This window comes from Aspergillus stella-maris (assembly GCF_047715825.1).
Source record: "Aspergillus stella-maris strain CBS 113639 unplaced genomic scaffold BDV14scaffold_10, whole genome shotgun sequence".
NCBI lineage: Eukaryota > Fungi > Ascomycota > Eurotiomycetes > Eurotiales > Aspergillaceae > Aspergillus > Aspergillus stella-maris.
The window spans coordinates 486,003-513,696 of NW_027396804.1; the positions used below are offsets into that span (position 1 = coordinate 486,003).

At 50.9% G+C, this 27,694-nt stretch overlaps 8 protein-coding genes across 8 annotated transcripts; 5 read left to right on the top strand and 3 right to left on the bottom strand.

Moving 5' to 3' along the window:
* Positions 1 to 226: 226 nt before the first annotated feature.
* Positions 227 to 1,717, bottom strand: BDV14DRAFT_168363 (protein MEMO1). The gene is made up of 3 exons (XM_073767834.1): positions 1,481 to 1,717; positions 1,361 to 1,429; positions 227 to 1,309 (listed from the first exon to the last, which is right to left on the bottom strand). The coding sequence occupies exons 1-3, from the start codon at positions 1,633 to 1,635 to the stop codon at positions 427 to 429; spliced, it is 1,107 nt and encodes a 368-aa protein (XP_073631139.1). The 5' UTR covers positions 1,636 to 1,717; the 3' UTR covers positions 227 to 426.
* A 477-nt stretch (positions 1,718 to 2,194) lies between these two features.
* Positions 2,195 to 3,122, top strand: BDV14DRAFT_8868 (uncharacterized protein). Its single transcript, XM_073777782.1, has 2 exons — positions 2,195 to 2,462; positions 2,539 to 3,122. Exons 1-2 carry the CDS (start codon positions 2,309 to 2,311, stop codon positions 2,943 to 2,945), a joined length of 561 nt encoding a protein of 186 aa, XP_073631140.1. The 5' UTR covers positions 2,195 to 2,308; the 3' UTR covers positions 2,946 to 3,122.
* Positions 3,123 to 4,356: 1,234 nt separating this feature from the next.
* BDV14DRAFT_197406 (LSM domain-containing protein) lies at positions 4,357 to 4,814 on the top strand (the record flags this gene model as incomplete). The annotated part of the gene is made up of 2 exons (XM_073772680.1): positions 4,357 to 4,467; positions 4,566 to 4,814. The coding sequence occupies 2 exons, from the start codon at positions 4,357 to 4,359 to the stop codon at positions 4,812 to 4,814; spliced, it is 360 nt and encodes a 119-aa protein (XP_073631141.1).
* A 2,056-nt stretch (positions 4,815 to 6,870) lies between these two features.
* phzA (putative serine/threonine protein phosphatase) lies at positions 6,871 to 9,094 on the top strand. The gene is made up of 3 exons (XM_073777785.1): positions 6,871 to 8,445; positions 8,498 to 8,650; positions 8,834 to 9,094. Exons 1-3 carry the CDS (start codon positions 7,090 to 7,092, stop codon positions 8,861 to 8,863), a joined length of 1,539 nt encoding a protein of 512 aa, XP_073631142.1. The 5' UTR covers positions 6,871 to 7,089; the 3' UTR covers positions 8,864 to 9,094.
* Positions 9,095 to 10,061: 967 nt separating this feature from the next.
* ura7 (small subunit rRNA maturation protein UTP4) lies at positions 10,062 to 13,405 on the bottom strand. The gene is made up of 3 exons (XM_073777791.1): positions 12,088 to 13,405; positions 11,780 to 12,012; positions 10,062 to 11,709 (listed from the first exon to the last, which is right to left on the bottom strand). Exons 1-3 carry the CDS (start codon positions 13,142 to 13,144, stop codon positions 10,186 to 10,188), a joined length of 2,814 nt encoding a protein of 937 aa, XP_073631143.1. The 5' UTR covers positions 13,145 to 13,405; the 3' UTR covers positions 10,062 to 10,185.
* A 2,367-nt stretch (positions 13,406 to 15,772) lies between these two features.
* On the top strand, positions 15,773 to 16,458 carry BDV14DRAFT_168380 (uncharacterized protein). The gene has a single exon (XM_073767835.1). The coding sequence runs from the start codon at positions 15,883 to 15,885 to the stop codon at positions 16,150 to 16,152; it is 270 nt and encodes an 89-aa protein (XP_073631144.1). The 5' UTR covers positions 15,773 to 15,882; the 3' UTR covers positions 16,153 to 16,458.
* A 5,800-nt stretch (positions 16,459 to 22,258) lies between these two features.
* Positions 22,259 to 24,603, top strand: BDV14DRAFT_8994 (G1/S-specific cyclin). The gene is made up of 2 exons (XM_073777810.1): positions 22,259 to 22,522; positions 22,706 to 24,603. Exon 2 carries the CDS (start codon positions 22,940 to 22,942, stop codon positions 24,197 to 24,199), a length of 1,260 nt encoding a protein of 419 aa, XP_073631145.1. The 5' UTR covers positions 22,259 to 22,522; positions 22,706 to 22,939; the 3' UTR covers positions 24,200 to 24,603.
* Positions 24,604 to 27,199: 2,596 nt separating this feature from the next.
* Positions 27,200 to 27,468, bottom strand: BDV14DRAFT_197410 (uncharacterized protein; the record flags this gene model as incomplete). Its single annotated transcript, XM_073772681.1, has 2 exons — positions 27,200 to 27,312; positions 27,381 to 27,468. 2 exons carry the CDS (start codon positions 27,466 to 27,468, stop codon positions 27,200 to 27,202), a joined length of 201 nt encoding a protein of 66 aa, XP_073631146.1.
* Positions 27,469 to 27,694: the final 226 nt, after the last annotated feature.

The window sequence follows — 27,694 nt, forward strand, 5'->3', positions numbered from 1 at the left end:
ACCCTCATAGGGCTTCGGGCTCTAAGGTATCGATGGTGCAGTGCATGCATTTCGGCCACCGCGTCCGCCTCCGGCGTTGCATGTGCATTTTTTCAGCTTTCTAGCTTTTACACTGCCGGGCTGGGCATTGCGGTGTGTAACGTCTTCAGGCAATGTTTTCAGGGGTTTAGGTTGAGTGAGGCAAGTCTACGGTGTCTCGACCATGTGATTACATATGATTTGCAGTCCGTCTTGAAATCTAAGAAGTGTCCAAAACTCCGATGAGTTCCTTGGTTAGTAAAAGGCGTGGGAATCGATATTCAGTTACATTGATCAATCTGAACGCTCGAGATAAATGCCTCGTCTGCCACTACACCGATGGTCAACGTACAACAATAAACCAAGCAACCCAACTCAAAACCCCAAGGAGTGACATTACGGTCCTACCTAGACCACAGCAAAAGCCGAAACATAGCTGACGGAGCTATCGTAGACATCATCCTTGATATCGCCGCTACGCTCATACCTTGCGAAGTGGAATTTGCCCTTTGCTGTTGCGCCATCCTGCTTCCCAGCAGCTTCGATGGCAGCCATAATCACACCGATGGGGTGGCGACCGCAGACTGTATTCCCGGTCTTCTCAAGGATATCCGTAAAGTTCCGCGTTTTGCCCGTTGCGATGGCGGCCATGGTGGCGATATCAAAGGCGGAGATACTCTCGTGGATAAGTGGTTCGCCTCTCTGGATACGGTCACGTCGTTGCAGCTGGTGACCTGCGCAAGCGAGCTCAATCTTGTCCTGTATCTCAGCAACATCACCCTCCGGTTGTGGCAATGCGTCTGAAGAGACCGGCAGCCTCGGGCCTGGCTGGGGTGCTTGTGGGACGTAGTATGTGTATCGGAAACGGAGACCCCAGTGGCAAAAGTCGGAGCTGATGACGAACGCATTAATTGAATCTTTTAAGTATGGGGCGAGCAGCTCGCCAAAGGCCTTTTCTGTTGCGGTTGAGGTGCTTCCGACTAGGATTGGCACGAGCGGAGGGTACTCTGCTGTGGATTTGTCTGGGTGTTGAAGTTGTAGGAGGCGATGGATATATGGGAGATGAAGCTCAATGCTGTGCTCGTCTTCGTCCACGGACTGCGACATGGCATCAAAGGCAATGGTGGAGCCATTTGGCTTGACTGCTGAGCTGGAGCGGAGTTTGGCGATAAGCTCCGTATCGAGCGGAAGGGGGTCGTCCGACAGCGGGGTATAGTAGCCCGTCAAGCTGGGAAGAGCGAGACTTGCGAAGTAGTGGTGATGTGAAGGACCGAGGACAAATATCCGCTTTCTGGAATGATCTGTTAGATGGAGTATACTCTCAGCAGAATAGGTAGCTCACGCTTTGGACAGATCCAGTGCCTTGTAAGCGTAGGCCGCGCAAGCTCCGGAGTATCTATACCCGGCATGTCTAGCTCAGTGATTAGTATAGGCAGAGCTAAAAGAACTGTTGAAAACATACGGTGCAATAACGATCCTCGCGCCAGGAACTGGTAGAGAACCCAGCCCCTCGATGGAGTCCGGTACCTGAGCCAGCCATTGATCGAGCTGGCGGGTGAGGCCGCGGGGGTCGTCGGAATACCAGGAGCCTGAATGAGACGCAGCTCTGAATGGCATACTGCGTATTTTGGGTGGGTCTAGATGGAGTTATATGGGTTATATGAGAGAGATGTTGATTGTTGATGGGAGAGTGGTGTTGTTAGCAAAGGTTGCTGAGGGGAAGCGGGGGACAAAGCACTGCTCGTCATCAGTCCCAAAGCTCAGACAGTATCGGAACAACCCTTTCATACAATTTGAGCCTAGGTTGAACATTCCTAGAAGCTTAAATAGGACCTTGGCTTCTTTACATCTTCTACATATCTAGATCTATTTTCTCGGCTAGTATAAGAAAATGACGTTCGTAGGCGATCCTCCTCATGCTAGCTCTATATATTCTCCCCGCACCGCGATCCCGCACCATCCACTCATCTTTTCTTCGCGATACCATCACCAACACCATAATACAATATAAGAAAACTGGAATATTTTCAATCCCAGATCTTTGGTCCTTAAAAAGTAGCCCACGTTAAATTGCGATGAGTGGTGGTGCCAATTAAGCCCGAAATGGCATAGCGCATAGTTTGTGTATGCGACGCGTAGATTCTTCTCACGCGCATTCCATTGCTCCAACCTCCACCCCCAGACTCTCTAATTATTCTCAGCACACCATTGATTATCTCTAAATCTTCTCTCTAAACAGTTGAACAGCCTACTCAACTGAAACTGACTCAATTTCCCCTCAACCTCCACCATGTCTCTCAAGCGCAAGGCTTCCTTCCCCAGCATCACCTCCCCACAGTCCCCTCAAAGATTCTTCAGTCCCATGGACGACAGCCCCAAACACCTGAACAGCCGAACAAAAAAGCGCGTGAGGAACGACCGCCCAGATGAGCAAGCTGTATATGGTAGGTTTCCTTCTTACGAAACCCGAGTCAATTCGGCTCAATTTCTTTCAAGTTCAACCAGCTCACACAACCTCAGACAAAACCCTCCGCTGGCTCTTCACAGCCCAGCAGCGCGTTCACCAAATACCCACTCCCCCGGCAGAGCCAGAGTACTCGTCCGACCAAGAACACGACGAAGATACAGCCATGCAAGCCGAGCCAACCCCCGACCACCGCCAACAATCCCTCCTCCAGTTCTTCCGCCCTGCACAATCCCAACCATCTCGCCAACTGGCCCAATCCACACCCATGAGCCAATTCGAAAGTATACAAGGTGGTAATGATTTCTCGCGCGGCCAGGGTGTCGGGATTGTACACCCGGCTACACCGAGTGAAAGCGTTACAATGGACATGACAATGACTCCTGTGCCCGGGCTCGCCGACCGCAACATGAACATGGACGGGGATGGAGACATGGACATGGACATGGACATGGATTTATGAATGGCCAATTGGGATTCGGTTACAAGAGATTTGACATGGTAGCCCTTGATGGTTCCTGTCTGTTCTCAGACATGACTGCAGCTCCTGCGGTCATTGACTCAATCAACCAAGCAGACGACGAGAAATCTGCAATCTGTGCGATATATATTTGCTTTTGAACATATACCCCGGTCCGGCCCCCTCCGCGATGGATGCCGGATGGCTGACGGGCCCTACCTTATCAAACCTTTGCTTCTTGTCTCGCTTAAGCGTTATGCCTAGCCCTTGCCTCAGTGATCGCAGGCGATCATTGGATCTGGTGCTGTCGTATGCTTATGCGTATGCGGCCTATCTACCTTTTGCTTTTTCTTTTCTATGTTCTTGAAGATACTGGTGTTTTGGGGCGTTGCTTTTTCATTAACGAACTTGCTCTTATCTACACTTTGCTTTTGCTTTCACTATTCTGCTGGGATACTGGCGATGTTCTGGCGCTCTGGAGTATTCCCCTCTCGGTCCGATCGTGCTGATACCTATGCAGCTTATGGGCTCACTTTTTGCTTCTTATCCAGCGTTGCTTTTTCTTTTTCCAGTCCGTCTTACTGCGAAGATAAGGCAGGAGTTTCAGCGGTCTGACTGACGTCCGGTTACCGTCGGATTGTCGCGTGCCCTGTTCCTCTTTACGTCTATGTCCCTGTCCAGGTCTGCGATAGTTGTATAGTCTGTGCAAATATACATAGTAATCATGATAAGATGGATGGCAATTACTGCTTACTATCTACTCAGGTTTTATGCTAGTTCCTGATCACTGGTGTAATCGGATATACCTACTCTACATAATGCCGCCCATAAGCGTAGTTGCAATATCAAGGCTTGAGTTTTGAGTTATAGATTGAATTGATACTACACATATATACAGAGTAGTCTAGCTAGCTAAGCACTGGCAGCTATAAAAGCGCTGATAAGCATTGTCGTTGCTGACTAGGGGAACGGAGCACAGCCGATTGTTATATGATGGCGTCATATGCGGGGAGGGATTGATGAGCTTACGGGAGCTGTTGCTGCCTTAATACATGCCTGATTATTCAGGCTTACTTCCGCGGGCAGTCCAGTCCGCCTTCCCGAGTGCAGCGATATCACCGCGGCGAGCATTGTTCAGTCAAAGCTTACGGCCAGCAACAACCGGCCAATCCCTGATCTCGCACCTGATCATCGCAAGCTTTGGACCCGGACGCAGTTACCCAACTTTACTTTCCATTACTTCAACGCGAAGCAACCTGCCCCTCACAAAGAGGACTCCAGACCAGGTCGTCCACTCCACCCCGCGGTCATTGATCTCACTCAGCCCGGGTCCCGATTGGAAACCGACTTTGAACTTTGGTCCCTGTTCAGCTGAAGGATAACTGTTTATTCCATTTGATTGGCTGTCTAGACAATGGACGAAACTCAAGCGGTTCAATACTTGGAATCGCTCATTGGGAAGACGCTGAGAGTGCACGCGACTGACACGCGTGTTTTCGTGGGCACGTTCAAGTGTACGGATGCGGTAAGTCAGACACAAAAGGCTGAAGCTGAAACTACGAGGCCTTGTTTGAGGCCTGCCTTGCATAGCCGACTGCGTACTGATTCGTTGTTTCTTGTCAGGCTCGGAACGTCATTCTCGCCAACACGCACGAGTACCGATATCCCACAACGGCTGCCGTCCGAGACGCAGCCTTGAAAGTGGAGGCCGCGGCGGCTTCCAAGGCTGACGAGATCCAGGCTCAAACGCAGAGTTTGGTCAAGGAGACGCAGAACCTAAAATTAAATATGACGAGTCGATTCATTGGGCTTGTGGTTGTACCGGGGCAACATATCACGAACATAGAGTTGGAGGAGAGGGTCCCGCAGTAGGTTTAAAGCCAGGGCCAGTCTCAGGACTCGATACAAAGCCGGAACGCATCCGCGACGGCATCGTGATTGTGGCGGCGGTCAGCTACAATTTCTGAAGGGCCCAGGACGATCTACTTTCGTGGCGAGAATGCAGGCTTTGATTCTCTCTCGTGTCTTCAACGGTCCCCTCTGTTTGCTTTTTCGGCTGGTCTCTTTGGTGTCTTTCCCCGGTGCTTATGTACGTTGTGCAGATGTGATGTGATATGCAACGTTCACGTGGAGGATCTTGATCATGACTCTGGTTGATAGCCTTGGAATGCAGCCTTGTTTGGGTGCAGGGAACAGACACGCTGGGCGTGCAAAGTGGTAGCACCTGTGCAGTGTGCACTTGGGCCCCCCTGCAAGAGGAGGCTCAAGCTGGTCTTTACTGGATATTGTGACATCCACCGTGCAGTTCTTGCCTATAGATGGCCCACTTTCGGTCAAGTGCCAAGGTCTAGATGCGAGAAGTGAGACCTGCTGCAACGTGGTTAGGGAGGAAATGACGAAACAGATAGAACTGCGTTATCTTGGCGCAGCAACAGTGACTTGGCAGAATCAACCATGGTCTTGCGTTTGTTGGCGGCGCTCGGGGATAAACTGGCGGTGTTCCTGCAGAGAGTGTGTAACAGAGAGACAGAGCGAGAGAGAGTACGGTTCCTTGGTGGGATAGATACTCTCATTTGGATAAGCTCGAGTTCGTCCTTCACCGGAGTAGCCGGTTCATAGGAGTGGAACCCAGAAACAACGGTGGAACCGAAAGTGGAAAGAGGGCACAAAAAGCAAAGGGAGCACGGGGGAATTTGATCTTGGATTGTGCGACCTCAGCCACGACGAGTGGCCATGCGTTTTTCAGTAGTCGGGTACAGTCGGAGCTGGTCGAGGGCTGACCACGATATATCGAGTGCAGTCAGCGGTGGGATCTAGACGTCCAGAGTCCAGCGTGGAGGGCCTATAGGAAGGCGCACACTACCGAGCCAAGCCCCGATGAGGGGGAAGGTGTGAGGGCGACTGGGCAATTCTGTCTGTGCTGAGAAGGCGTAGGAGACTGTCGCTTCTTTTGACTCGGATGCTTCGTCAAGCTTAGAACGGGCGTCTTAAGCGGCGTTCAGGGTTTAATATATTTGGAAACAAGCAAAGAGGAGAGGCCGTTCCATAGTTCTACAGAGTATAAAGCTAGCTCAAGCAGTGGCCTAGCCCGTAGTGAAACTGAGGTCATGACGATGCTGATCGCAAAGCAAGTTTAGCTCTGAGCAGGATCAGCTCCATAATGGAATAATAATCATTGCATCTGCCATGCAAATACGGAGTCCTCTGTACTGTTAAATGGTTAGTGGTGACTACAGATCTCCAGGCATCCATCACCGGCCCGACAATCCTCCGACTGCCACACCCGGAGAGAACCAGAGAAGCAGCAGTGGCTTTGACGCTCTTTGGCTTTGGCTCTGGCTTGCGGGAATCGAGACCGTCACTCTCTCTCCAGTCAACGCTGGGAGGCAAACTGTCTGCTTCTATCTTCCTCCTTTCTCAACTTCTCTTCCAGTCATCCCCTTCAGATACTCTTTTTCCCCAGTACTATCAGAATAGGTACGTGCCCCTCCTACAGCTCCTGCCGTCCTCCTCCACAGAATGACGCATTCTCCCACGCCTCTGGAGTCTGACCGATCCTCTATCCCCATAAACTCCGCAAGCTCCAGTCTCAGTCTCACCAGCTCTCCCCAATTCAACTTCCACTTACAAACCATCTACCTCTTTCTCTCATCTTCATCCCGTGGCTCCATTCTTCACTGCCACTTTGCTAACTGTTTTGTCCCAAAGAGCGATTTTGTCGGCAAATCGGAGCCTTCCCTTCCGGCGATCTAGCTTGCGGTGGCTTGTAAGCTGTGATGCTATCATCCTGCTCTTCTGCCTCCATATATTCCAGTATTAAGCCTGCGACCTAAATTTCCTCGATCGCCTCGCTCCGCTTCATCCGTTGTTTGCACAGAATCGTGTTTGTTGCGGTCGCTCACCCTTGCTGTCGTTTCCGTCGAACCTCGAGTTCACCGCATCGGTTGGAACCATCACACATCAAATAGCAACATTTTCTGCGAAACTCTCCGCCCTTTATATACCCTCAGCAGTCCCTCCTCAGGATTACGGCCAAGACTCCCCCTAGCATTCCTCGACATCACCGGGTCCAATATATCATCCCCCGAACCTATACCCTTCCTTTGAGCGTGCGGGTGGCTCTTGGCGGATATCTCTCCTTGCAGAAATGGGTCAATCTCATTCCAAGGGCAATTCAGGCCCTGGGGATTCGCTGCAGTCATATCCATCATTCTCGAAATCCGACACCAAAGAGTCTCTCCGGTCTTTCCGGGGGTCCATCCGCTCGAAGATCCGCAATACCGACAGTCCTCGCGCCTCGACATCGGCGCTGTCCGGTGATGACAAGTCCGATGCGGGATCCATGAAGTCTGTCGGTAGCAGGCGCAGCTCGACCAACTTGAGTCGGCCTGCGTCCTCCGACTCAGCGGCGGCGTCACCCACAACAGATGCGCCCGATCCACCTCCTTCCCCGACTATGTCGAACAGTCTGAAGCGGGGACATCAAGACGTGACGGCCATGAAGCAGAGTGGTGAGGTTGACCACGTTTCTGATGCTCCTCCCTCTTCAGCTCCGCCCGCGGCGTCGCAGGTGAAGGTGGGCGAATCGATTCTCATCAAGAAAGAAGACGCATCGAACCCGATCCTAGACTTCATTATGAAGACCCCCCTTCACTCCGACGCATCGTCATCGTCCCCTGGAATGGGGATGGGTGCGCTCAAGTCAATTGATCTTGACGATATGATCACTCGTCTTCTCGATGCGGGTTATTCAACCAAGGTCACCAAGACGGTCTGCTTGAAGAACGCAGAAATCACGGCTATTTGCACTGCAGCTCGCGAGCTGTTTCTCAATCAACCGGCACTGCTTGAATTGTCAGCTCCGGTAAAGATTGTCGGTGACGTTCACGGTCAGTATACCGATCTTATCCGATTGTTCGAGATGTGCGGATTTCCACCAGTCTCCAACTACCTCTTCCTGGGCGATTATGTCGATCGCGGGAAGCAAAGTCTGGAGACCATTCTCCTGCTTCTTTGTTACAAACTCAAGTATCCCGAGAACTTTTTCCTCCTCCGTGGCAACCACGAGTGTGCGAATGTGACCCGAGTTTACGGGTTCTATGACGAGTGCAAACGGCGCTGCAACATCAAGATCTGGAAGACATTTGTCGACACTTTCAACTGCCTTCCCATCGCCGCTACTGTAGCCGGCAAGATCTTCTGTGTTCACGGTGGTCTTTCACCCAGTCTCTCTCACATGGACGATATCCGAAACATTGCCCGCCCGACTGACGTTCCTGATTACGGGCTGCTCAACGACTTGCTTTGGAGTGACCCGGCCGATATGGAAGAGGACTGGGAGCCGAACGAGCGAGGAGTCAGCTACTGTTTCAATAAGAACGTCATCATGAATTTCTTACAGCGTCATGATTTCGACCTCGTTTGTCGCGCACACATGGTTGTTGAGGACGGCTATGAGTTCTATCAGGACCGGATTCTCGTAACGGTGTTTTCTGCTCCTAATGTGAGTTAATTCTGCATCCTATGACCTTGTGACCGTGTTAACCGGTTTATAGTATTGTGGTGAATTCGATAATTGGGGTGCCATCATGTCTGTTTCCGGCGAATTGCTCTGCAGTTTCGAACTATTGAAACCCCTGGACTCTGCTGCATTGAAGAGTCACATCAAGAAGGGCCGCAAAGAGCGAAACAGCTTGATCAACAGTCCTGTAAGTTGCTACTCACCTGTTCTCCTCCTCTTCTCTGCCAAGATTAGCACCGCTTTTCGTGCAACTCCGCCCAGACTCTCGTACTCTTTCTGCTCTGTTTCTTGCTCTGCAATTTGCTTTTTCCCTCGCTCTTGCCTCGCCTTCGCCCCGCCTCTTGCTCCATAGCTTGCTAATTCCCTCAAGCCCGCTGTCGTATCAGCCCAAAGCTTTTAGAAACCGCCGGTCTTTACGTTGCCAAGAACTCGGCATCCGCCATATGCCACACCATCGAAGCGATCTGGACCGCTGTTCAGTGGTCTACCATCGTCCCATACCACCGTCCGTGCAGTCAATATTCATTATTGGACTGCCGGCTTGACGCTGATGCTCACCGCGCCACTTTTGTGACGGCGCCGGTCTGTACGTGCTACGGGTAGTAGCCATTGCGATCCGCGATTGCAACACGTCGGGAATAAATCGTCACCAAGAGGCCGTCGCTCCCCGACATCCGGTCCGCCAATACAGGAGTGGCGAGCCAGCAAGGGTGATCAACATAACTCAAACCTAACCCGTCACATGGATATCCTGTATCGCCAATCCTACAGTACAAGACCCGGGAGTCGACCAGTCTCCTTCCTCACTCTTTTCAACAGAAATGCTTGACTTAAGGAATACAAGTTGCTCAAAAGCTAGCATATGCCATTTATACGGAATGGGTGGAGTTTGTTTTTGATTTTGTTTTATTGTTTAATCGGCGTTTGTTTGCTATCTTTTACTCTTCCTCTTGTGCTTGACGAAAGGCATTCATTTCATGCCTATGATATACAGATACGCTCTACCCAGCGGGCTGCAGCAGGGTTGCATTTTCTTTCCTCTCTCCTCTTCTATCTCCGTCTTCGTCTTTCTCTCAATTCTACTCATCATCGGTCTGCTTTATCTTATGGAAAGTACAAGGTTTTTCTAGATAAGAACAAGAAAGAACCCTGGTATCCAATCTAACACGCACCAGTTGCCCTCTCTCATGATCAACCGTAAACACAGTATTGGCTTCATTCTCCCCCAATAAATCCAGGCAAGAAATAAAGAAAACGCACCCGCGGCGACCGAAACTAATATCCCCCGCCTGGCGTCCTCCGTAATAGTTACACCCAGTCAACATTGATTGTCTGGGCAGTCTGGATTAAAACGCATATATCGAATACCTACAGGCCCTCGCTGCTCATCATTCGGCAGTCACCGAATGGATAATCTCGAAGAAAAGACCGGTGGTTGAGTCTTCCTTGGCTTTAGTTTGATGTAGTTTCGTTTAGTTTAGCTCGAGAATTGATTGATGGGCGAGGACTTGCGTCGATTCGGACTCTACCATATCTAGTGGACGACGCAATACCTGCGTTGACAGGGTCTAGGTGGAGGGTGGAAAACAGATCTTGATGGAAAGAACAATGAATGAATAGTGAAAACTCCTTTTGTCTAATCTCGTACAGGAACTAAGCATAACTAAGTAGATATCAGCATAGTAGGTAGTGTATATGCAACGCGACCCATGCAAGACTTTCCTACTCCCACTCCCGCACGTACCGATCCGGCAAATTAACGTCCCACATTGGTCGTTCGACGACGGCAACCTCGAGCCCAGTCTCAGCGTCATCACCATCCTCAGATGCAAGAGGTACGATGCCTAGGATCCCGCGGTATTTGTACGTGAACCACCACCGTTTGCTCTGTTCTCCGCCCTTGACGAGCTCCTTCGAGGCAGAGCCGTTGGTCTGGTTCGCACCGTTCTCGCGGCGTAACCGCGCAAGACGAGCGTCGTTATCTTCTTCCTCATCCTCATTGTCCTCCTCATCATGCGTTTCCTTCTCCAAGGATACCCACTCGCCCTTCGCAGCATCAGGGCCCGTGAATGTTCGTGCCTTGGAATCAAAGAACGCCCCTGATTCGGACAGCGGGATAGCTGATCCAGCACCGGACTCGGATTTCTTGTTCTTGTTCTTCTTCCCTGGCGTCGAGGGTACATCTTCCTCGGCAAGTTCTCGCTTGCGTTTATTCTGCTTCGCCTTCTTGTCCTTCTCTGCGAGTTGAAGTTCCTTTCCGTTCGATGCGTTCTTCTCTTCAGCTTCTTCTTCATCCTTCGCAACCTCCGCTAGTTCCTCTGTGCTGGGGAAATCATGAGCCAGATCTAACATCCACATCCAGCTCGTTCCATAAAGCCAGAGTCGTTCCCCTCCGCCGGACAAATCCCAAAGACAGCCCATTGCGCGATCACGAACGCCCTTGAAGTCTGCCGGGAGGAAGGCCTTGGGGTTTCGGCGCGTCCATTCGGAGAGTTTCCCTTGGGCGGCGTCGAGCTCGACGAGTTGGTGGTCTGTTGTTAGGGCCATGAGGCGGGACTCTGAGGGGGTTGAGCCGTTTGTGAGGAGGTTTGAGGATGGCGTGGAAGGACGGAAAGAGAGGAGCGCGACACTAGCCTTGAGACGTGGGATGGGCGACCCTGTGGCTGTTGCACGCCAGCGTTGGCCTTGGATTGTGGGTGTGTATTCTTCGTCGTCGGAGTCGGAGTCAGAGTCTGAATCGTCGGACGATGTCTTCTTGGTCTTGGATGTCTGGTCCGCGGCGTCTTCAAGAGTCCATGTATCGATGCAGCCGTTCAAATCACCCGACGCAAGGATCTTGCTATCGCGGCTGAAGACTGCACACCGAATTGTCCGCTCGTAGTTACCGAGCGTACCATGTGAGATGTTCTCGAAGCGGGCGTGTCTCGGGGCGCGACGGAGGTTCAGCAGCTTCGAGGAAATCGCAGGCTTTTCAGTAGCAGAAGGCGCGGGCTGAATTCTTGCAAGCGCAATGTCGCTGTTTGGCCGAACAATGCAGAGCCACTTGCTATCAGGAGAGACAGTGACGAGACGAGCTCCCTCATCCGAAACAGAAGAGGGGATCTCCTCGATCTTCTGCACGCGGAGGGTGCCACGCTCGTCGTTCTTGCGGCGCCGGACGGTGAAGACCTTTATGCTTGAGATGGTGGCGATGACGAGGATTTTGGAGTCGGAGGAGAGGGTTGCGGAGGTTATGTTTTCTTCGCCCTGCAATCAGAGAGATGTAAAATTAGCTTTGTACATAGTTGATAAAAAGTTGTTGGGTTGCAAGGCTCACCTGAATCAGAACCTTTCCCACCAGGCGATGTCTCTGTCCCTCCGGAACTTCATAGACAGATGTAGGACCCTTCGACACGCGCCAGATGTTGACTTCGCGATCCCAGAAGCTCATGACCAGACGAGACGAAGGCGAGGACACAACGGGGGGTATTTGAGGGAGACTGGGGAGATTCCGGTGGTGCTCTTTCCCGAATTCGCGGAGGGGGAGGACGACGGGGCTTGCGTCAGGGCCTGGACGCATTTCAAATTAGCACTCGCCTCGACCCAAATGCTCTAAGTGAATGGAAGGGGGACGATGATTCATACCTCCAGAAACAACAACACTCAAATTCTTCGTCTCATAAACCGCAAACGTCTTCACGTCATGCGTGTGATACCGCCTGTGCGTGACCTCCACCCACCGCGAGCTCTTATCGCCCTTCTCGCCGGCCTTCTTTCTGTAAACGACTGTCCTCTGATCCGCACCACCGGAAACAACCGTGTCCCCGTCCGCGGAAACAGCAACGTCCAGCGTATCAGCAAGATGTCCCTGAATGCGCTGAATAAGAGAGTAATTCTTCGCGTCCCAGAAGCGCACTTCACCCGCAGAATCACCAGATACAATCGTTCCATCCGGTAAACACTTAACGGACCAAACGAGCAACTCCTTCGATCCGCCTGTAGGTCCCTTACCCAGGGAGATCGTGCGCAAAAGCTGGCCATTCCGAATATCAAAGACCCGAATCGAACTATCTGCGTAGCCCGCAACAATCGTATCGCGGTTCTGAAACGTCACGCTCAACACGCGCGGCTTCTTCGTACTCGGCCTCAAAACTCTAAGGAACTTGAGATCATCATCCTCCGTCGACAGCAGAACGATACTCCCATCCGCACAACCCGCAGCAAGATGCTGCCCAACAAACTCCCCCTCCTTCGCAGGCAAAGGCTTGTTGTCCCTTCCCTTAGCAGGCGCCCACCTAGGCTGCGCAGCAAGACACCACATCTCCCCATAATTACCCGCGCTATGCCTCTTCGGCCGCCCACACTCAAGGTCCCATTCCGTGACACTCGTCGAATACCCAATGCTGAATAATCTCAGTTTTCCGGCTTGCTTCTGCGCACTCGTGGGTCCGTCTTCGGCTGGATCAAGCGTCCATGCTAGACCCTCTATACTTCTGTCTTTTCCGCCGCGGAGCACAGATTCTTGAAACCAAGCACCGCGCGCGGGATTCCAGATCTCGATGTCGCCGTTTGCGCGGCCGAGGGCGAGGCGCAGGGTTGGTACGCCTTTGCCGCTGAGTTCTTTTGACGGTGGGTGTGAGAAGGAGAGCGCGTTTATGGCTTGCGGGGCGTAGGGGATGAAGCGACAGCGGTGGATGTCCATTTTGAATTATTATATTTTATGGCGTCTGGTGTAAAAACTGTAGGTCTTGTTCGTCTCGAAGGTAGGTTTGCGGTCCGGTGCAATGCGGAAATCCAGATGCGCTATTGCGATGCGATGGCGCTTTCGAGGAAAAAGAGGGAACGGTATATTGGCTCGGTGTGATGAGCCTACCGTTATACAGACATTCCGGAGGGCAGATTGAATGTAGTATGGGGTGTTGGGGTTGAGTCTGCTGGGTCAATGCTGGACAGTCCGGTGTTCTACTTTTTTTTCTGATACAAATTTTAGCGCCGTTGAGCCGCTCCACTGCCAGCTTAAAGTCACGTGAGGGGTCTTCAAGGTACGGCTTCGGACTACAAGCTTGTCTCTTTCCATCACGAACACCAAAGCTTCCTGGTTGTTTAATTACGAACGATGCTGGTATTGAAGCGAATATGATGGTTCATGATTCTAGTGGTGGCCTCAGCGATGCGCCGAATCATAGTGATATGACCGAGGCAAGTCCATAGACATGTGCTGTCGCACAGTGAGGATACCACCGTTAGGGACCCTGGATACCGTCTAACAAATTTACTAATCGATATACATTCTCTACAAAACCATTCTCCTCCCCGAACCGAACGCCGCGACCAAAGAATTTCAAAGTCCAAGCACCTGTACGCTACGCCAACCCCCTCATCGAACTCAGTCTCCCCGAGGAACAGGAATCCCTCTCGACCAAAGACATGACTCGCAGATATCTCGACCGGGATTAAACCAGGGTCTCGCACAACCTATGAGACTTGTGGTACAAGTTAAGCAGCGAGGGTACAGCGAGAGCCAACCGATCACAACGACAATACTGTCAGCGTTCACAATCATATATTAAGCTTCGCGCTTGCCAACACAATGGTTGCCGAAGGCCTATCTTGTGGATGGGGGTGAGAGCAATGATGGACACTGGACACTGGACAGTGCATGCGCTTCCGCTAATTAGGTCATGTCAGAGAGTGCAGAGCAGAGAGCAGAGAGCAGAGAGCAGAGTATCGTTTTGGGGTCTCGCCTCCTATCCATCGGTTGCAGGACGCAGAAGCAGGAAGCAGGGAGCTGTATCAGCGAGCCTGAAACTGAGACCGATACTGAGACCGAGCAGCGAGATAGAGCTCATACCTCCACCACCCATGCAACCAAACAAGGATACCGCATCAGCAACGCCCCAAAACAAGGAAAGATGAAGCAGTGGAAATCAACATCGACACACGGAGACGAATCCAACTGCGTATCGGCTCCTCTGCGCAACAGACGTATGCAAGCCCGGTGTCCTCCATCAGTAACTTCAATGCTTTCTCAGGACTACAGCCTGCCACGTCAGTGTCGGGCCCCAGTCGATTCTTGCCGGCGCGGCTGGGCTTGCCTTGCTAGTTGCCATTTGGACTGGACCACCTACTGAGTTACAGTGTACTAAATATGCCGCTGGAGGAAGAGGACGGCCTGATAGGGCGGGGGTATCACGATACTGCAGGGATGACATTCCCGTGGTGGGGGGGTATCCTGCACGCAGGATTGCAGAGGCTGAAAATGGGACTGTTGTTGGCTGGTTGGTGAATGAAGCAGAGACCAGAGTCATGCAGGCTGGACGGAGCACTGTAAGCGACGCAAGCTGGAGTGGAAAGCACTGTGAGTGGTAAGAAGGAGTTGGTTGAGGCTTGCCGCCGCAGCGAGTTCAGCTGAATCGTGTGAGATCGTCGGGCCGGTGCGGGGTATCGCATCGCGAGTTGAGACTGAAGGTCGAGCCACAGGGGGTGAGATGAGAGTCCGTTTGGGTTCAGCTTAGTTTGAGTGTCTCTGCTGTGAGGTATAGCATTGTTGGCCCCATTCGTAATCGATGCCATTGTCTTCTATCGTAGTGCAACCACTACAAACTCAAGGGCCCGACAGTGAAATCATCCCCAACAGCAATACAAGCAATACAGCAGACAAGAAGCAAGAAAGAAACCACGGACGTCTCGCCGAATGTCCCTAGCTCAATGAATCACGATTCAACCATTTCATTGGTTTTGACTCTTGATCGACCCAGACGATACGGGCGCGAGGCAGATTGGGACAAATTGCCGCGCTATATATAGTCGCTCTCCGTGTCTCACGATCCTCGGAAGTAGCTCCTCCAAGTCCAATCACCGGTCGGTATCCAGGATGTATGGCCTGGGGTTTAGAAGCCGGCGGTCTGGATCCTTGTTGTTGGCTTGGAGGATAGTTTTTGGATGCGGGGATGAGTAACTCAAACTAGGTAAGTTACTAGGTAAGAGCGCGCGACATCTGCGCGAGCAAGATGCTCAGACGCCGTGATCTGAGACAGCAAGATATCAAAAAACAACGGACCAGAGAATACGATGTCGCATGTTATGGCTGGCAGTGTCTAGATCTGGCACGGCGCAAGACAGACGGAGCGGGCAAGGATTACATTCGCCCGTCAAACACGATTCAAGATAGAGTTACGGGAGCCGGGGAGGCTGGATCAGTCTGCCACTGCCAGGTCCAGAGCATGTGATAAGGTAGCATCTCGCAATTCGACCGGCCAATTCTGCCGTGATGGGCGCCTAATAAGATGTGCTGTACATAGAGCGTAGATTGTAGAAACAATAGTTACGATCCTAATCCTTGGTTCAGGAGGTGGCTGATGCGGCGACTCCCACTCTCAGTCAGCTTGCTTGTGCGCAAAACCTGGAAGCTGGAATTGGAGGCGCAAGTTGCAACCCAAAATGCGCCTTAGATTAGCTTACCCTGCCGGGCTGACAGCAATCACAATAGTAGCAATGAGGGGAGAGCAAGGGTGCGACTCAGGCAGTCGAGTCACTCGAGTCAATGCCTCGAAGGGATGGCGTCAATTCAAACATCTCACAGTCCAATCTGTGTTGCGCGTTCTTGGAGACTTCATTCCGCCCGACCAGCCGCAAACCAAGGCCATCGCAATTCGCAACTCATTCCTTGAAAATGGAAAATGGAAAATGGAAACTCGCCGAGGGCCATAATCTATCTCTCCAGGCGCCACTGCCACTGCCAGGCCCAGCTGCCAGGGGATCCCGGGAACAAAAACTGGGCACAAACACGCCAGATTAGCAATTAAGCGCGATTGACTTTGACGCGATCCTCGAATCAGCGCGCGTAGGGGTGTGTTCTGAGTCGTGCGAGGGAGTGTCAAGTTAACGTCAATGTCTTGTCCCTCTTTCCATGGGTTGGGGTATGGAGACGAGATAGCTAGTAATGGATGAAAGTAGAGCGTAGAGACTCATGAAGATATCCGTGAGCTCAATTGACAATTAACCAGAATATCTTCGAGTAAAGAGTGAAGACGATAAATGAACAAGACCGAAACGTGGGACGCGAGTCAATCAATGACGCCATGGATCTGGTGCAGTAGCGCAACCTGCAGGACTCCTTTAGCTTTAGTGCTTCCAGTCGGGCGCAGGATCTATCGATTCGATCGGAGGTTCCTTGTTTGTTCAAATGATGCGTCCATTGATAGTCGTCCTTGACTCGCTTCAATAATGTGCTGTAGTCTACCGAGTCCGAGGATCCGGTAGAATTAACTACCAGGGTAATTATTGCTGAGTGCTGACCGTAAGAGACAGAGTGCTCTCGACTGACGATATGGGGTTATAGTGGACCCGTATATTTACACTACCGCCGGCCCGCTCTATTTCCATTTAGCCCTTTTGGGTGTATCTTACTGTTATGGCTATACGGCTGGTAAGGCTGTATGTTTGTATCTAATTACATTCATTACACTCCCAGTCGGTACCAGAGTAAAGAGACCCATCGAGATGTCAAACGACTCGACCGCAAAGTGAGATGGATATCTCCGCAGTCCGGTGAGGCTAAAAATTCTCTTCAGGAGGGGCTCCGACTTTTTCAACGGTCGCTGGCGAGTAGAATCTTGGGAAGAAGGAGGTCGGAGAACTGCGAACTGGAGGTGAGACCAGTTGCTGTTTCGCAAGTGCTTTTGCATGAAGTCTGATTGGTAGATACTAGATTGACGCCTAAGAGCCTCAGGCCATAGACCCTCCCCACAATTGGATGAGGTTGAAGTGGCTTGTTCTTGCGTCTGTGACTGTGGCCACTGGCCAGGAAGCCCTGTAAAGGCTTCGAGGCTTCGAGGCCATCCTAAACCCAATCCCAAGGTTTCAGATGTGTTCTACAGGCAACTCTCGATGTTTGGGGCGTTCTCTGCATGAACCTCCTATATCCACTCTTCGTCGTCCACCGTGACCCCCTTCCGACTTAAAGAAGAGGTGGATATACGGAGTTCGTCGTTACTATTACTAACCCAGTACTATGGCTGAGGCCAGTATTTTGAGTAACCGGAGATGCGCCCCATACAAAGAATAGCAGGTGAGCTATCGTCCGTTATTGACAAACGGACCCAGATCGCAGTCACAACCACATCATCTGCTCAACTCCTGAACAGCCTCAAATAGTGATCTTCGGCAGTGGCAACGACTATCAGTCGCAGTGTCTCGGCTGTTCTGAGGTACCGAAATAAAGTCAATGTCAATGAACGTCTGGAGCATCTGCAGTCTGCAGTCTGCAGGGTATTCATCGAGAACAATTACCGAGCGGAGTAGACATATCAGAAAAAAGAAAAGTATCCAGAGCGCTGGATCCAAGTGCCGGCTTCAACTCTGGGTTGTCTGAGACGTAAAAAACCTGGGCTTCTGTAGGCCTTCTAGAAGACTTCCTTTCTGGGTATCCGTGCTTCCTCCGGTGCCCACTTGGCCCACTCGAGAATTTTTCTGCTAAAACTACTTATGCAGAGGTCCCCGAATGGAGTCGTGATTGATAATGGTATGCATAATAGACTACGTAAAATTGGCCGTTGCTATCGGTGAAGAAGAATTGTGGCAGGTTGGTTGATGGTGGGATATGAGATCGAACCCCTTACTCAGGGTGAAGACGACGATTCGGAGTCTGACAGCCTGACGAATCCAATTAGCTTCGTCAGAGGTCGTCATCACTGTTGACGTCTGTCGGCGACATCAAGAAATTTGAACTTGGTAGTAAGGCGAAGAGAATCTCGCCGAAATTCCAGCAAGTGAATGGTGCAGGATCCGCAGTGGGCTGTTACTGTTAGCAGTAGTAATCCGGACCCGAACGCGGTGTGTGTAGTCGTATGGAAAGAAGTGTCTGGCTGGGTATTTGAGTATCAAATTTCGAGGAAATTGTGAATCGCAAGTCGCCATATCCTTGCAGGTATTTAGGTACCAAGGCCAACAGAGTATCGACCAGTTGCACAGACACTAATCCCTAAATCCAAATATAGGCACTTAATCGCCTTGGTTGCTCCAGAGTAATTAAACTAAGTCGTGTACGAATTGCACAGTGTAAACCGCAAAGTACACAAGCACAGCGTAAGGGCGCCTGGATTGAATTGAAGATGGCTGAAGCAGTTGCAAGGAGACGCCAGCTAACTTCGTTTGATATCGAGCCCCTGCAGCAAGAAGGCTTGCAATCATGCAATAAAGACTGGAGTCGCGTTCGTCTCTCGTTCGTGGTGGCTTCTGGTCTCACAGTCTCCACGAATACGAGTCGTTGACGCGCGATAGCCTTGAAAATAATATTGGAGGCTTGGGAAACATCCTGGTCGTTCGAATTGTTTGATTGTTTGCCCCTGCGCCTTTAGTTCGCTGGTAGTATGTGATGAGTAAGCCCCCTTTACCCAGCAGGAGTCTGGGTCGGAGGTAATCCGTCACATACGAAGTGGCCGAGACGACGTCTTTGCAATCCAGAGCGTGACTATTTGCCCTGGCACAGAGCTAGCAGCTCCCGGTGCAATGGGACAAAGGTGGCTTCTGGTGGTGGTGAAGATCTTCAAATGCAAGGAAGGCCAAAGATTCGGACCTCGAAACAGCCGACCTCGTTACGAATAAAGGTACAGGGATAACGATGCTTTATGTCAGACATCGCCGCATGGCTGGGCCCAGTATCAATGGCAGGTTGATAGTACATACGACATCCGTACTCCTAATGTCCAGTACGGCGTACTTTCGCCTGAGATCGACGGACAAACAGGCGACGCCGTCAGCCACACCAGCCTCTTCCGAGGTCTGTGTGAATCAAGCGTGATGATCAGGATGTTCCAGTGCTTGTACTTTAGACCAAAGAAGGTTCAAGGGTTTGATGTTGGATGGAACAAGTTCGTGTTATGTTTCAAGAACCGTGGGACCGGGGACATGGAAGTGTCGCGTGCGTGCCAAAACAGGACTCTAGTATGGTTTCGATTGATTTCAACAGCGTTTTGAGAGCAGGGTCTTGTGAATCATAACGGCGAGGCTCATCCTGCCAAGGGTCAAGCTGAGAGAAAAGGATTGGAAAGTGGTAGCGATGGAGGCGTATGAGCAGCAGTCAGCTCCAGCGGGCAACTGCACTGCGATCGGATGCTCGATCCGCGGGCAGATAGTCAAGATATCTTGAGAACTACTCTATATATGTATAGTGGGGTCAACGACAAAGAAATGTCAGCCACGGAATAACGACGATGACCCCGATTTCCCGAGCGATGCAGATGACCTGTAGGCTGGCCAGTGGCCGCTGTACGGAGTAGCACTGAGGCAACAATGCGGAGAAGCCGTATGGCGCAGGCAGATGGGCGTACATGAGACTGATCTGCGAGTCTCTTGTCGTCATTAAACCGCGGGTATACTTTTGTAAGGTTGTATGTAAGTAAAGTCGCGACTCGAAATGCGAACCAGACTTGGAGTGGCCGTCAGCAGCTGAAAGTGGACGAGATGGTATAGTGGTTGTCGAATCACAGTCGGCCATCGAGATCTATGCAATGAGCATAAATCCGCCAAGCTTGCGGGATCGCGCAGAAACCAATCAAATATAGTGACTTGATTCTGAGGTGTTCAAGAGAAGAGATAACAGAAAACCTGCGTTTGTTCTTTCGTTCGATAGTGCCTTCCTCCAGGCTTCGACAGGCCAGCTTGGTGTTGCCTAATTATGCGGGTATGAACAGGCGAGGCGCGGCTGATGGAAGGGCCAAAGGAGTCTAGAAATTACCGACAAATTACCACCGCAGAGGGGAATAAAAGAGTATGCGCCAAGCAGCCGAGGTGTGCCTGGCTGGAGTCAGGGAGGACGATGGCTGGGAACGACTCGCTGGAAGGGCCGGAGATCTCCCCACTCCAGGCCTCCAGGACTTCAACGCGGGTGCTTTGGAGACCACTCGTTTCGCTGCACCTGGAGGGGTACAACATCAGAACCTAGAAGATGATTGAGTTGGCAAGTGACAATTGACTGCCAATATCTATACTCTTCTATCTCTTGCTAGAGTTGTTAGTTAATACTATACAGAGTAACAGTGCTAAGTGGCAGCAGCCTCATGTACATCATTATTAGTCTCGTTATACTTTACGCTTGCAGTAAGGGCCTCCTGTCTGGGCTCAGGCCGCGTCTAAGGGCAGTAGTAACTTTCAGCGACATCCAGTACTTCTAGTAACAACCCCATGCTCGACAGTTGTCAATCAAGTAATTGGATATACGATGCTAGTACTCTTAGAAATGCATAATGTTTCAACTGCGAAACGCGCTTGTCGAGGCAATCAGAGAGGAGTGGTGAGTCTTGAACGATCACAATAGCTGAAACATGACGGGGACCATACAAACCTCTGACCGGTGCACAATACGCCGTACGGTACGCTTACCGCCTTACTTGGGACATCCACCCGATAATTTACAGTCACAGAAGACGGTACGCATACCGTCAAGCTAACCTTCAGCCGACCCTCTCTGGACCTGTATCTCCGGCCCTCTTGTCCCTGCGCTTCTCTTCTTTTCTTTCTTTTCTTCCCTCACACCCGCCTGGAGAGAGAAGCAACTCCTCCTCATTCCTCTCTCCTCTTCTCCTTCTCCTTCTTCTATCTTCGTCTCCTCCCTTACCCTCTCCTCCCATCTCTCCTCCCCCCTTTCAGGTCAATTCCTTTGGAGAGATTTGAGACTGGTCCTCAGGTTGAGATACGGTCGACGACGTCCCTGTCTATCGACCCAATTCCGCTACCGTTGCACCAGCTCTCCAGTCGAGCCGTGTCCGTCAGCTCCTGCTTCGACGTTTTCCCCTCTCGACGTTTGTTAAATCAAACGGCGACCTTCCTCCGCCCCCTATCTGACAGTCGAAGTCAACCCGTGGCATCGTTGGTTGGAGTCCCCTGATTCAACTTCTGCCGGTTAGAAGAGCAACGAGAAGGGTCTTTTTGATTTCTCTTTCATCTTTTCCCTTTGGACAACGCTTTTTTTTTCGTGTACATGATTCTCTCGCGGTTGTGATTTGCTGGAAGGTGAGCACTTTTCTCCTTGTCATTCAACCAATCCCCTCCAGATAGAGTGCCCCTCGGAGCTTGAGAACCCCAACCGGTTATACCACCTCTGGATTCAATTCGTCCTCTTCAACCTCGGACCGAACGAACCTTGCTTTCAATTCGAGATCGCCATATGCTCGGTGAGCCGCAGTTCAAAACGATTCAACATTCGTCTGTGTCGGGATCCCCGGAGCGTGCAATCAATGTCCGAGATATACCATACCTTCAATACTGCTTTGGTCGAGTCATTTGCATTGCCTTGGAGTAATACACCGTTTCGAAGGGGAGGAACAATCCATCAGGGTGTCACAGTGGTTTGCGGGCGGGAGAAGTTCTGTACACACCAATGAAGGTACCAGAGACACTTTCTCTCTGTGTAAACATCGTTGCATGGAAATCTGCGTCGTGGTTTTAGAGAGCAGAATTCATCTTCTCGTTTTCTTGGATTAAGGGGCAGTCATGATCCGTCATGGGAATGCGTCCCTGGTGCATACTTTAGACGACGTCCAACGCACCACATACCAGACAATCTCGCTCTGACTGGCCTATCTCGGGGACTTGCAGAAACATAATCAAACAAAATGGCTCGAGACTGGCTGGCTAACTGTGTGTCTTTTGCTGCTCTAGGATCAGTTTCCGTTCGAACTCGCACCTTTCGGACTCGACCTTACCGGATCCCTTTGATGTGGATTTCGACATACCGCAAGCCTTCTATCCTACAAATCACTTTAATCTTGTACAAGGACGCTTAGCAGACCGCTGGGTTGCAATCTGTACGTTGTCAAAATTGCTGCATTCTGATCCTCCCCCCTGACAAGATCCCTGCCCCTTCATAGGGTTCGTGCCTGTACTCCTGTTCCACATTCCGGAGTACTCCCAACACTGGTTCCTAGGGTGAAGACGTTCAGTCGTCCTTTGCCTTTCGAGCTAGTCTCCTCCAGTCACAAGCTCGACAGATCATTCCTGCTGTCTTGTCCAGCCTAGATGCCAGACACGCCGTCACGGTAAGGGTTGCATTGTGCCCTCTGCCCGAAGGCCTTCTCTGTGGGTTAGTACTCAAAACCCCAAGGCTTCCCCTTGTATGGGGTTCCTTTATATGCTCAACGCATCACTCTCTTTATCGAACCTACACTTCTTACCATCCACTCTTTTGTCCTTCCTTCGGGGTCATTGCGTTATACGTTTTTAATCTTTAATTCATTCACTAATCCAGTCTCTCGTTTAGCTCCAGTCATCTCGAAGGCTTCGACCCCGTTGGCTCGCCGTCTTTCTTCCAGTATCCAGATTATTATCTCCCTACTGGCCATTCCTTAATACTTCCCAACTAATTCCACTCCTTAATCATTACACAACCTAATTCGACGACTGTCACTCTCTTAATTCCGTCGTTCCCTGCAAGACCCCCTTGTTCTTCAGGTCCGCTCCTTGATCATTCAGTTCGACACTTTTCTTCCAGTTCGACAACATGGCCTACCATAAACGCCCTACCTCGAGCTACCAGCCCTGTGACACGTTCTTCGTGGAATCATACGATGACTTCCCTGTCCCTCGAATGGATCCAAAGGAGCATGCCAAGTTGATCGCTCGTGAGCGTCAATATGCTATCGCCGATGAGCTGTCCAGGGTTACAAGCGAGGAGTACCGTGATGATGTTCTGTCTCACATACTGGACATGGATACCGCGACCCTTCCCGATGTTGAGTCGATCGACATTCAGACCGAGATCCAATGGTTCATGCGTCCCTACCTCCTCGACTTCCTGATCGAAGCCCACACCGCTTTCCAACTGCTGCCGTCGACTCTGTTCTTGACCGTCAACCTTCTCGACCGATACTGCTCCAAGCGTGTGGTCTACAAGAGACACTACCAGCTGGTCGGCTGCGCAGCTCTCCTGATTGCTGCCAAGTACGGCGACAAGAAGGACCGTGTACCCACGATCCGTGAACTCAAGTCCATGTGCTGCTCCCTCTACGACGACGACATGTTCATTCAGATGGAATGGCATGTTCTGCAAACTCTCGGATGGACAATCGGACATCCTACCGTCGATACCTTCCTTCAGACCGCCGTCATGGACACTGCCTACGACCCTGAGGTTGAGCACCTTGCTCTCTACATTGCTGAGATCTCGCTCTTCCACCGTGAGTTCGTGTCCAAGCCATCTGCCGATCTTGCTCGGGCTTCGCTTGCTCTTTCCCGGTGCATCCTCAACCGTCCCCAGCCTCGTCACACCGAATGGGCCTCGCAGTATGATTCGATGACCCTGGTCGGACTGTCACAGCAGCTTCACCAGCCGTCTCAGGTGCTCGCGAGAAAGTACTCTTCCTCCCACTACTCCCGTGTCTCCAAGATCCTCGAGCAGTTCCTCGCCCGCCAGGCTTCAATCTCCAGCTACACACCACCCAGCCCTCCTACCGATGTCGTCGCTGCCGAGTCCAAGCCCTACGAAGGAGAGATTGGCCTCGCTACTCCCCAGAAGGCCCCTCACCCCTCGAACATGCCTCACGGCTACATAACCCCGCCAATTACCCCTGAGAATGAGGGCTTCGTAAATGGAAACGCAGGCTATGTCAAGGCAGTACCGGTGCCCAGCGCCTGCTCACCGTCGCCGACCCCTTCGCCCGGCATGCAATACATTTCGCACAAGCCATACCAGCATGAGGCCACCTTTGTTCCTCAACAACAATTCCTCGCTCCTCAAATGAGCTTCACCACTGGCTACTAAGCTCGCCATCTCTCGACAATACTGTGCCATACTTAACCGATCTGGTTTACAATACATAGAACCGTTGGAGTGGTTCCCTCGCTGTCTTGCACGGACAGATCTGGAATTTTTTTAAATATCATTTTCTTTTTGTTATCTGCAAAAATTGCATACCCCTCTCCTTTTGTTGTGACATATCATACCTTGGGTGTACCAAGTTGCATCTTTCTGCCATTTGATTCTTGACATCTAGCATTGCAAGCGCGAGCATTCCAAGTTCAGACTGCATCTATCTGCCTGAAATTTATCCATCATTTTGTTCATTTCGAAGCCTTTGGAGTTTTACCATGGTGCCGTTTGCGTCTACAAAAAGGTGAAGCGGATATCCAACTCCTAATTTTGTCTTACCCCTTTTCTCCCCCCCTACACTTACTTACCCCTACACTTCACCCCTTTCTCCCCGTCCCCCATCCCCATTACACACATACACACGCACATATAAACATCTTAATGTGGCTTCACTCCATCACCCTGTACTTCCCTCCATAAAAAAAAGGAAGGAGAAGCGCAACACGAGTTGGTGGAAGGTGAAAGGTTCCGTCAAAAAAACAACAAAACAACGAATATCTCAACAAAAACGAGTCAAAAAAATATCATTTACCCAACCACGATATTTAACCCGCGAGATGATTGACACTATTACACAATTACCATTGACATTGACGGGGGATCTGGGGGCTTGTTGAACTTGCCCCGGCTGTGGCTGCTCACCTTGCATGCAAACAAAGTTGTGGTTAGGTAGTAGTTAGGTTAGACCCCCTCGGACGACTAGCTCGGTCCGTTGAAAAGATGAATATATTTGATTCTCTTTTTCATTCTTATTCTTTTCTTATTTTTCCTCCTGCACACCTTGGAATTATAGACCCGCAAATTCCAAACGTAGCTTACCGGACTCCATCCTGCTTGACAGCAGAGTTCCTCAGGCCCGTCCCGCAGTGAGAAAGAGTCGGTAACCTGACTCGACATATGTTCGGCGTAAACTCGCATACAAGAACTATCCTGCCAACTCGGCAATTCACCAAAGAGGACCAAGGAGCTTAGTTTGTGCGTGCACGGGGTACGCGGATATGTATGGCGTACGTATGGCGTACATTTAATTTACTTACTCTGTACAAGAGGGGAGCTCGAGTTAAGTCGGTGAAGAACTAAAAAAAGGGAGGTTGGATGTTGGCAGTTGGCGGTATGGCTCAGAACTCGGACGGAGGTCAGGGTGCGCGGATATATATTTCTGACTACCTGATGACACTCTACCGAAAACAAGCCCGTCGCTTCGCGCGGTAAATGGATATCAAGTGCAGGTAGCAACGCTTATTTTCATCCCTTGATTCGTTGCGTAGTTAGATAATAATGTATCAACTGCCTGAGGTTGACAGGAAGGAAGAGACGGTCAGTGACCCCGAGCCAGCCAAGTCCGTTCGGTCCTCCGTAGTCTGTATGCAGGCAGGTAACTGGAGCTCTATGGCTGCTACCAACTGAAAGAGGTAAGCTCGACTCCATGCCCAGCAACGAAACGGACCGGAGATAGTCCGGGGTATGCGCTACGTATGCAGGTGTGAGGAATGTCACTGGACTGGAGTCGGTCAGGTCAGTGCGTAATGGGGTCAGTCTGCTGTTGCTGCATAGAGACCCAAGGCACGACTACATTGCTAGCTAAGGTGTCTACGGAGGATGTACTCTATCATAGGACTCTGGCGAGGATGTTGGCATTGGCATTGGCAATGGCATGTCATGTCGAGTCAAAGACCCCGAAATTGAAAGCAAACGGCTGCTAGAGATTGAGACTGAGTTACTCTAGCTAGATAGGATAGTCTAAGTCTAAGTGCGCGTCTAGATAAGTTCGAGCTCTAACTTCCTCACCGTCTTTCTTGTCCTATCTCGCTAAAGGAGGTATAGCGGTAGGCCAGGGGGAAGCTAAATATTCGGCTACCGCGATATATTAAGTTAGGATTTGGGTTTAGACTGCCGTTGCATACCACTACTAGTGAAGACCAGGAATGATAGTGATAATCATTGAGTTGAGTTGATAAAGGATGTCTCGATTGAGTAACCCGAAATAATCTCTTGGGCGAGTAGACAGTAGATAGTAGTAGTCTTCTGGTATAGTACAGTAGTAATAACAAACATAAGTCGTGAAAAATGCTGGCGTCCCGTCCGATCTGATCCCAGTCTCGACTTCCACTTCAAGGTCCTTGCGTAGATCGCTGATCGCTGATCTAGGCCGAGTGTTTTGACTGGCGAAGAGGTCTCGACGGAGAGATTGGCGGAGATAAGGCGCAGATGCGATGCGTTGCGTAGGTCAAAGACCAGAGTTGGTGGTAGGTAGTGGACTGATCACAGACAAGCCCAGCCAGCCAACCTCCCAACTCCCAAGTCTGGAGTAGTCGATGAGGTGATCGCCCTTCAGGATAGGACAGGCCAAACCCAGCAAATAAAAGAGTGACATGACAGTAGTAACAAAGAAAAAGAGATAACCACCCACGCTATGCCAAACAATCTGAGAAAAAGCAAAGGAAATTTAAGATATACAATCTCGGGGAAGGGAAGAAAGGTAAGCAAGCCAAAGAAAAAGACGGGGAAAGCTCAGCTCAGCTTCTCTCCTGCTCTGGGGAAGTGAGGGAGTCGGAGTCAACAGTCTGGAAAAAGAGGTAACACGTGTGCAAGACAAGCCAGCAGAAAAAGGAAAGAAACAACATAAAGTACAATGCACATAATCAATATTGTACAAGCACAGGAGCATCCCAAAGCAGTTAGCCTGGACGAAAGCAGTAGTCTGTTTCTGGTCTGGCGTGGAATGCCGATCGCCGCCTCACTTTTGTATGAGCGTGCAAGGACCACGGCTTGCGAGTTGGGTCTGGTCTGGCGCGTCCTTTCTTAGCGTCTAGCGCAATTGCAGCTTCCAGAGCTGCCGAGAAGTGAAGTTGTGGTTTGGTTCAGGATAGCAGGGGGAAGTAGAGTAGACATCTACTTCCAACGCTGTCTATCCCAGTCAGAAGGTCTCGTTTCGTCGAACGTCTGACCGCCATCGTTGTGGATGATGACTGGGGGTTGTGATTTCCGGGGGCCGGCATTGGGGGCTATGAAGGTATGTTAGCTCTTGCATCCTAATAATGTAGTAGAGTTGCTCGAAGATTGTAGAGCGTACCTCTGATATTAGGACCAACGACCTGGTCACCGTTGCTGCTGCCGCTGCTGGAGAGCGTGGAATTTGACTCGTTCGTGTTGTGAGGCATGTTTGTTGATGGTAATTGATGTGAAGGTAGTAAAGGATATCGATCGATAATGCGGAGAGAACGGGGGTATTTATAGTAAAAGGCGTAGTGTAAGACCCCGGTATGTATAGAATGACAGGTCGTGGCGGAGCAAGGCACAACGGTAGAGGTGGTAGTAAGTAGGTAGAGTAGGCAGCAAGGCTCAAACAAGAGGCGTAAAGAGATAAGTGATAGAAGTAAGACAAGG

Excerpts from the sequence above, each read along its gene's own strand:
- BDV14DRAFT_8994 (XM_073777810.1), top strand. The coding sequence starts at position 22,940 with ATGGCCTACCATAAACGCCCTACCTCGAGCTACCAGCCCTGTGACACG.
- ura7 (XM_073777791.1), bottom strand. The coding sequence starts at position 13,144 with ATGGACATCCACCGCTGTCGCTTCATCCCCTACGCCCCGCAAGCCATA. Across the intron at positions 12,013-12,087 it reads GAGTGTTGTTGTTTCTGGAG|GCCCTGACGCAAGCCCCGTC; the intron begins GTATGAATCATC and ends AAATGCGTCCAG. Across the intron at positions 11,710-11,779 it reads TGGGAAAGGTTCTGATTCAG|GGCGAAGAAAACATAACCTC; the intron begins GTGAGCCTTGCA and ends CTCTGATTGCAG.
- BDV14DRAFT_168363 (XM_073767834.1), bottom strand. The coding sequence starts at position 1,635 with ATGCCATTCAGAGCTGCGTCTCATTCAGGCTCCTGGTATTCCGACGAC. Across the intron at positions 1,430-1,480 it reads GCGAGGATCGTTATTGCACC|ACATGCCGGGTATAGATACT; the intron begins GTATGTTTTCAA and ends TCACTGAGCTAG. Across the intron at positions 1,310-1,360 it reads GCACTGGATCTGTCCAAAGC|AAAGCGGATATTTGTCCTCG; the intron begins GTGAGCTACCTA and ends AGATCATTCCAG.
- BDV14DRAFT_168380 (XM_073767835.1), top strand. The coding sequence starts at position 15,883 with ATGCGCCTTAGATTAGCTTACCCTGCCGGGCTGACAGCAATCACAATA.
- BDV14DRAFT_8868 (XM_073777782.1), top strand. The coding sequence starts at position 2,309 with ATGTCTCTCAAGCGCAAGGCTTCCTTCCCCAGCATCACCTCCCCACAG. Across the intron at positions 2,463-2,538 it reads AGATGAGCAAGCTGTATATG|ACAAAACCCTCCGCTGGCTC; the intron begins GTAGGTTTCCTT and ends ACACAACCTCAG.
- phzA (XM_073777785.1), top strand. The coding sequence starts at position 7,090 with ATGGGTCAATCTCATTCCAAGGGCAATTCAGGCCCTGGGGATTCGCTG. Across the intron at positions 8,446-8,497 it reads CGGTGTTTTCTGCTCCTAAT|TATTGTGGTGAATTCGATAA; the intron begins GTGAGTTAATTC and ends ACCGGTTTATAG. Across the intron at positions 8,651-8,833 it reads ACAGCTTGATCAACAGTCCT|CCCGCTGTCGTATCAGCCCA; the intron begins GTAAGTTGCTAC and ends AATTCCCTCAAG.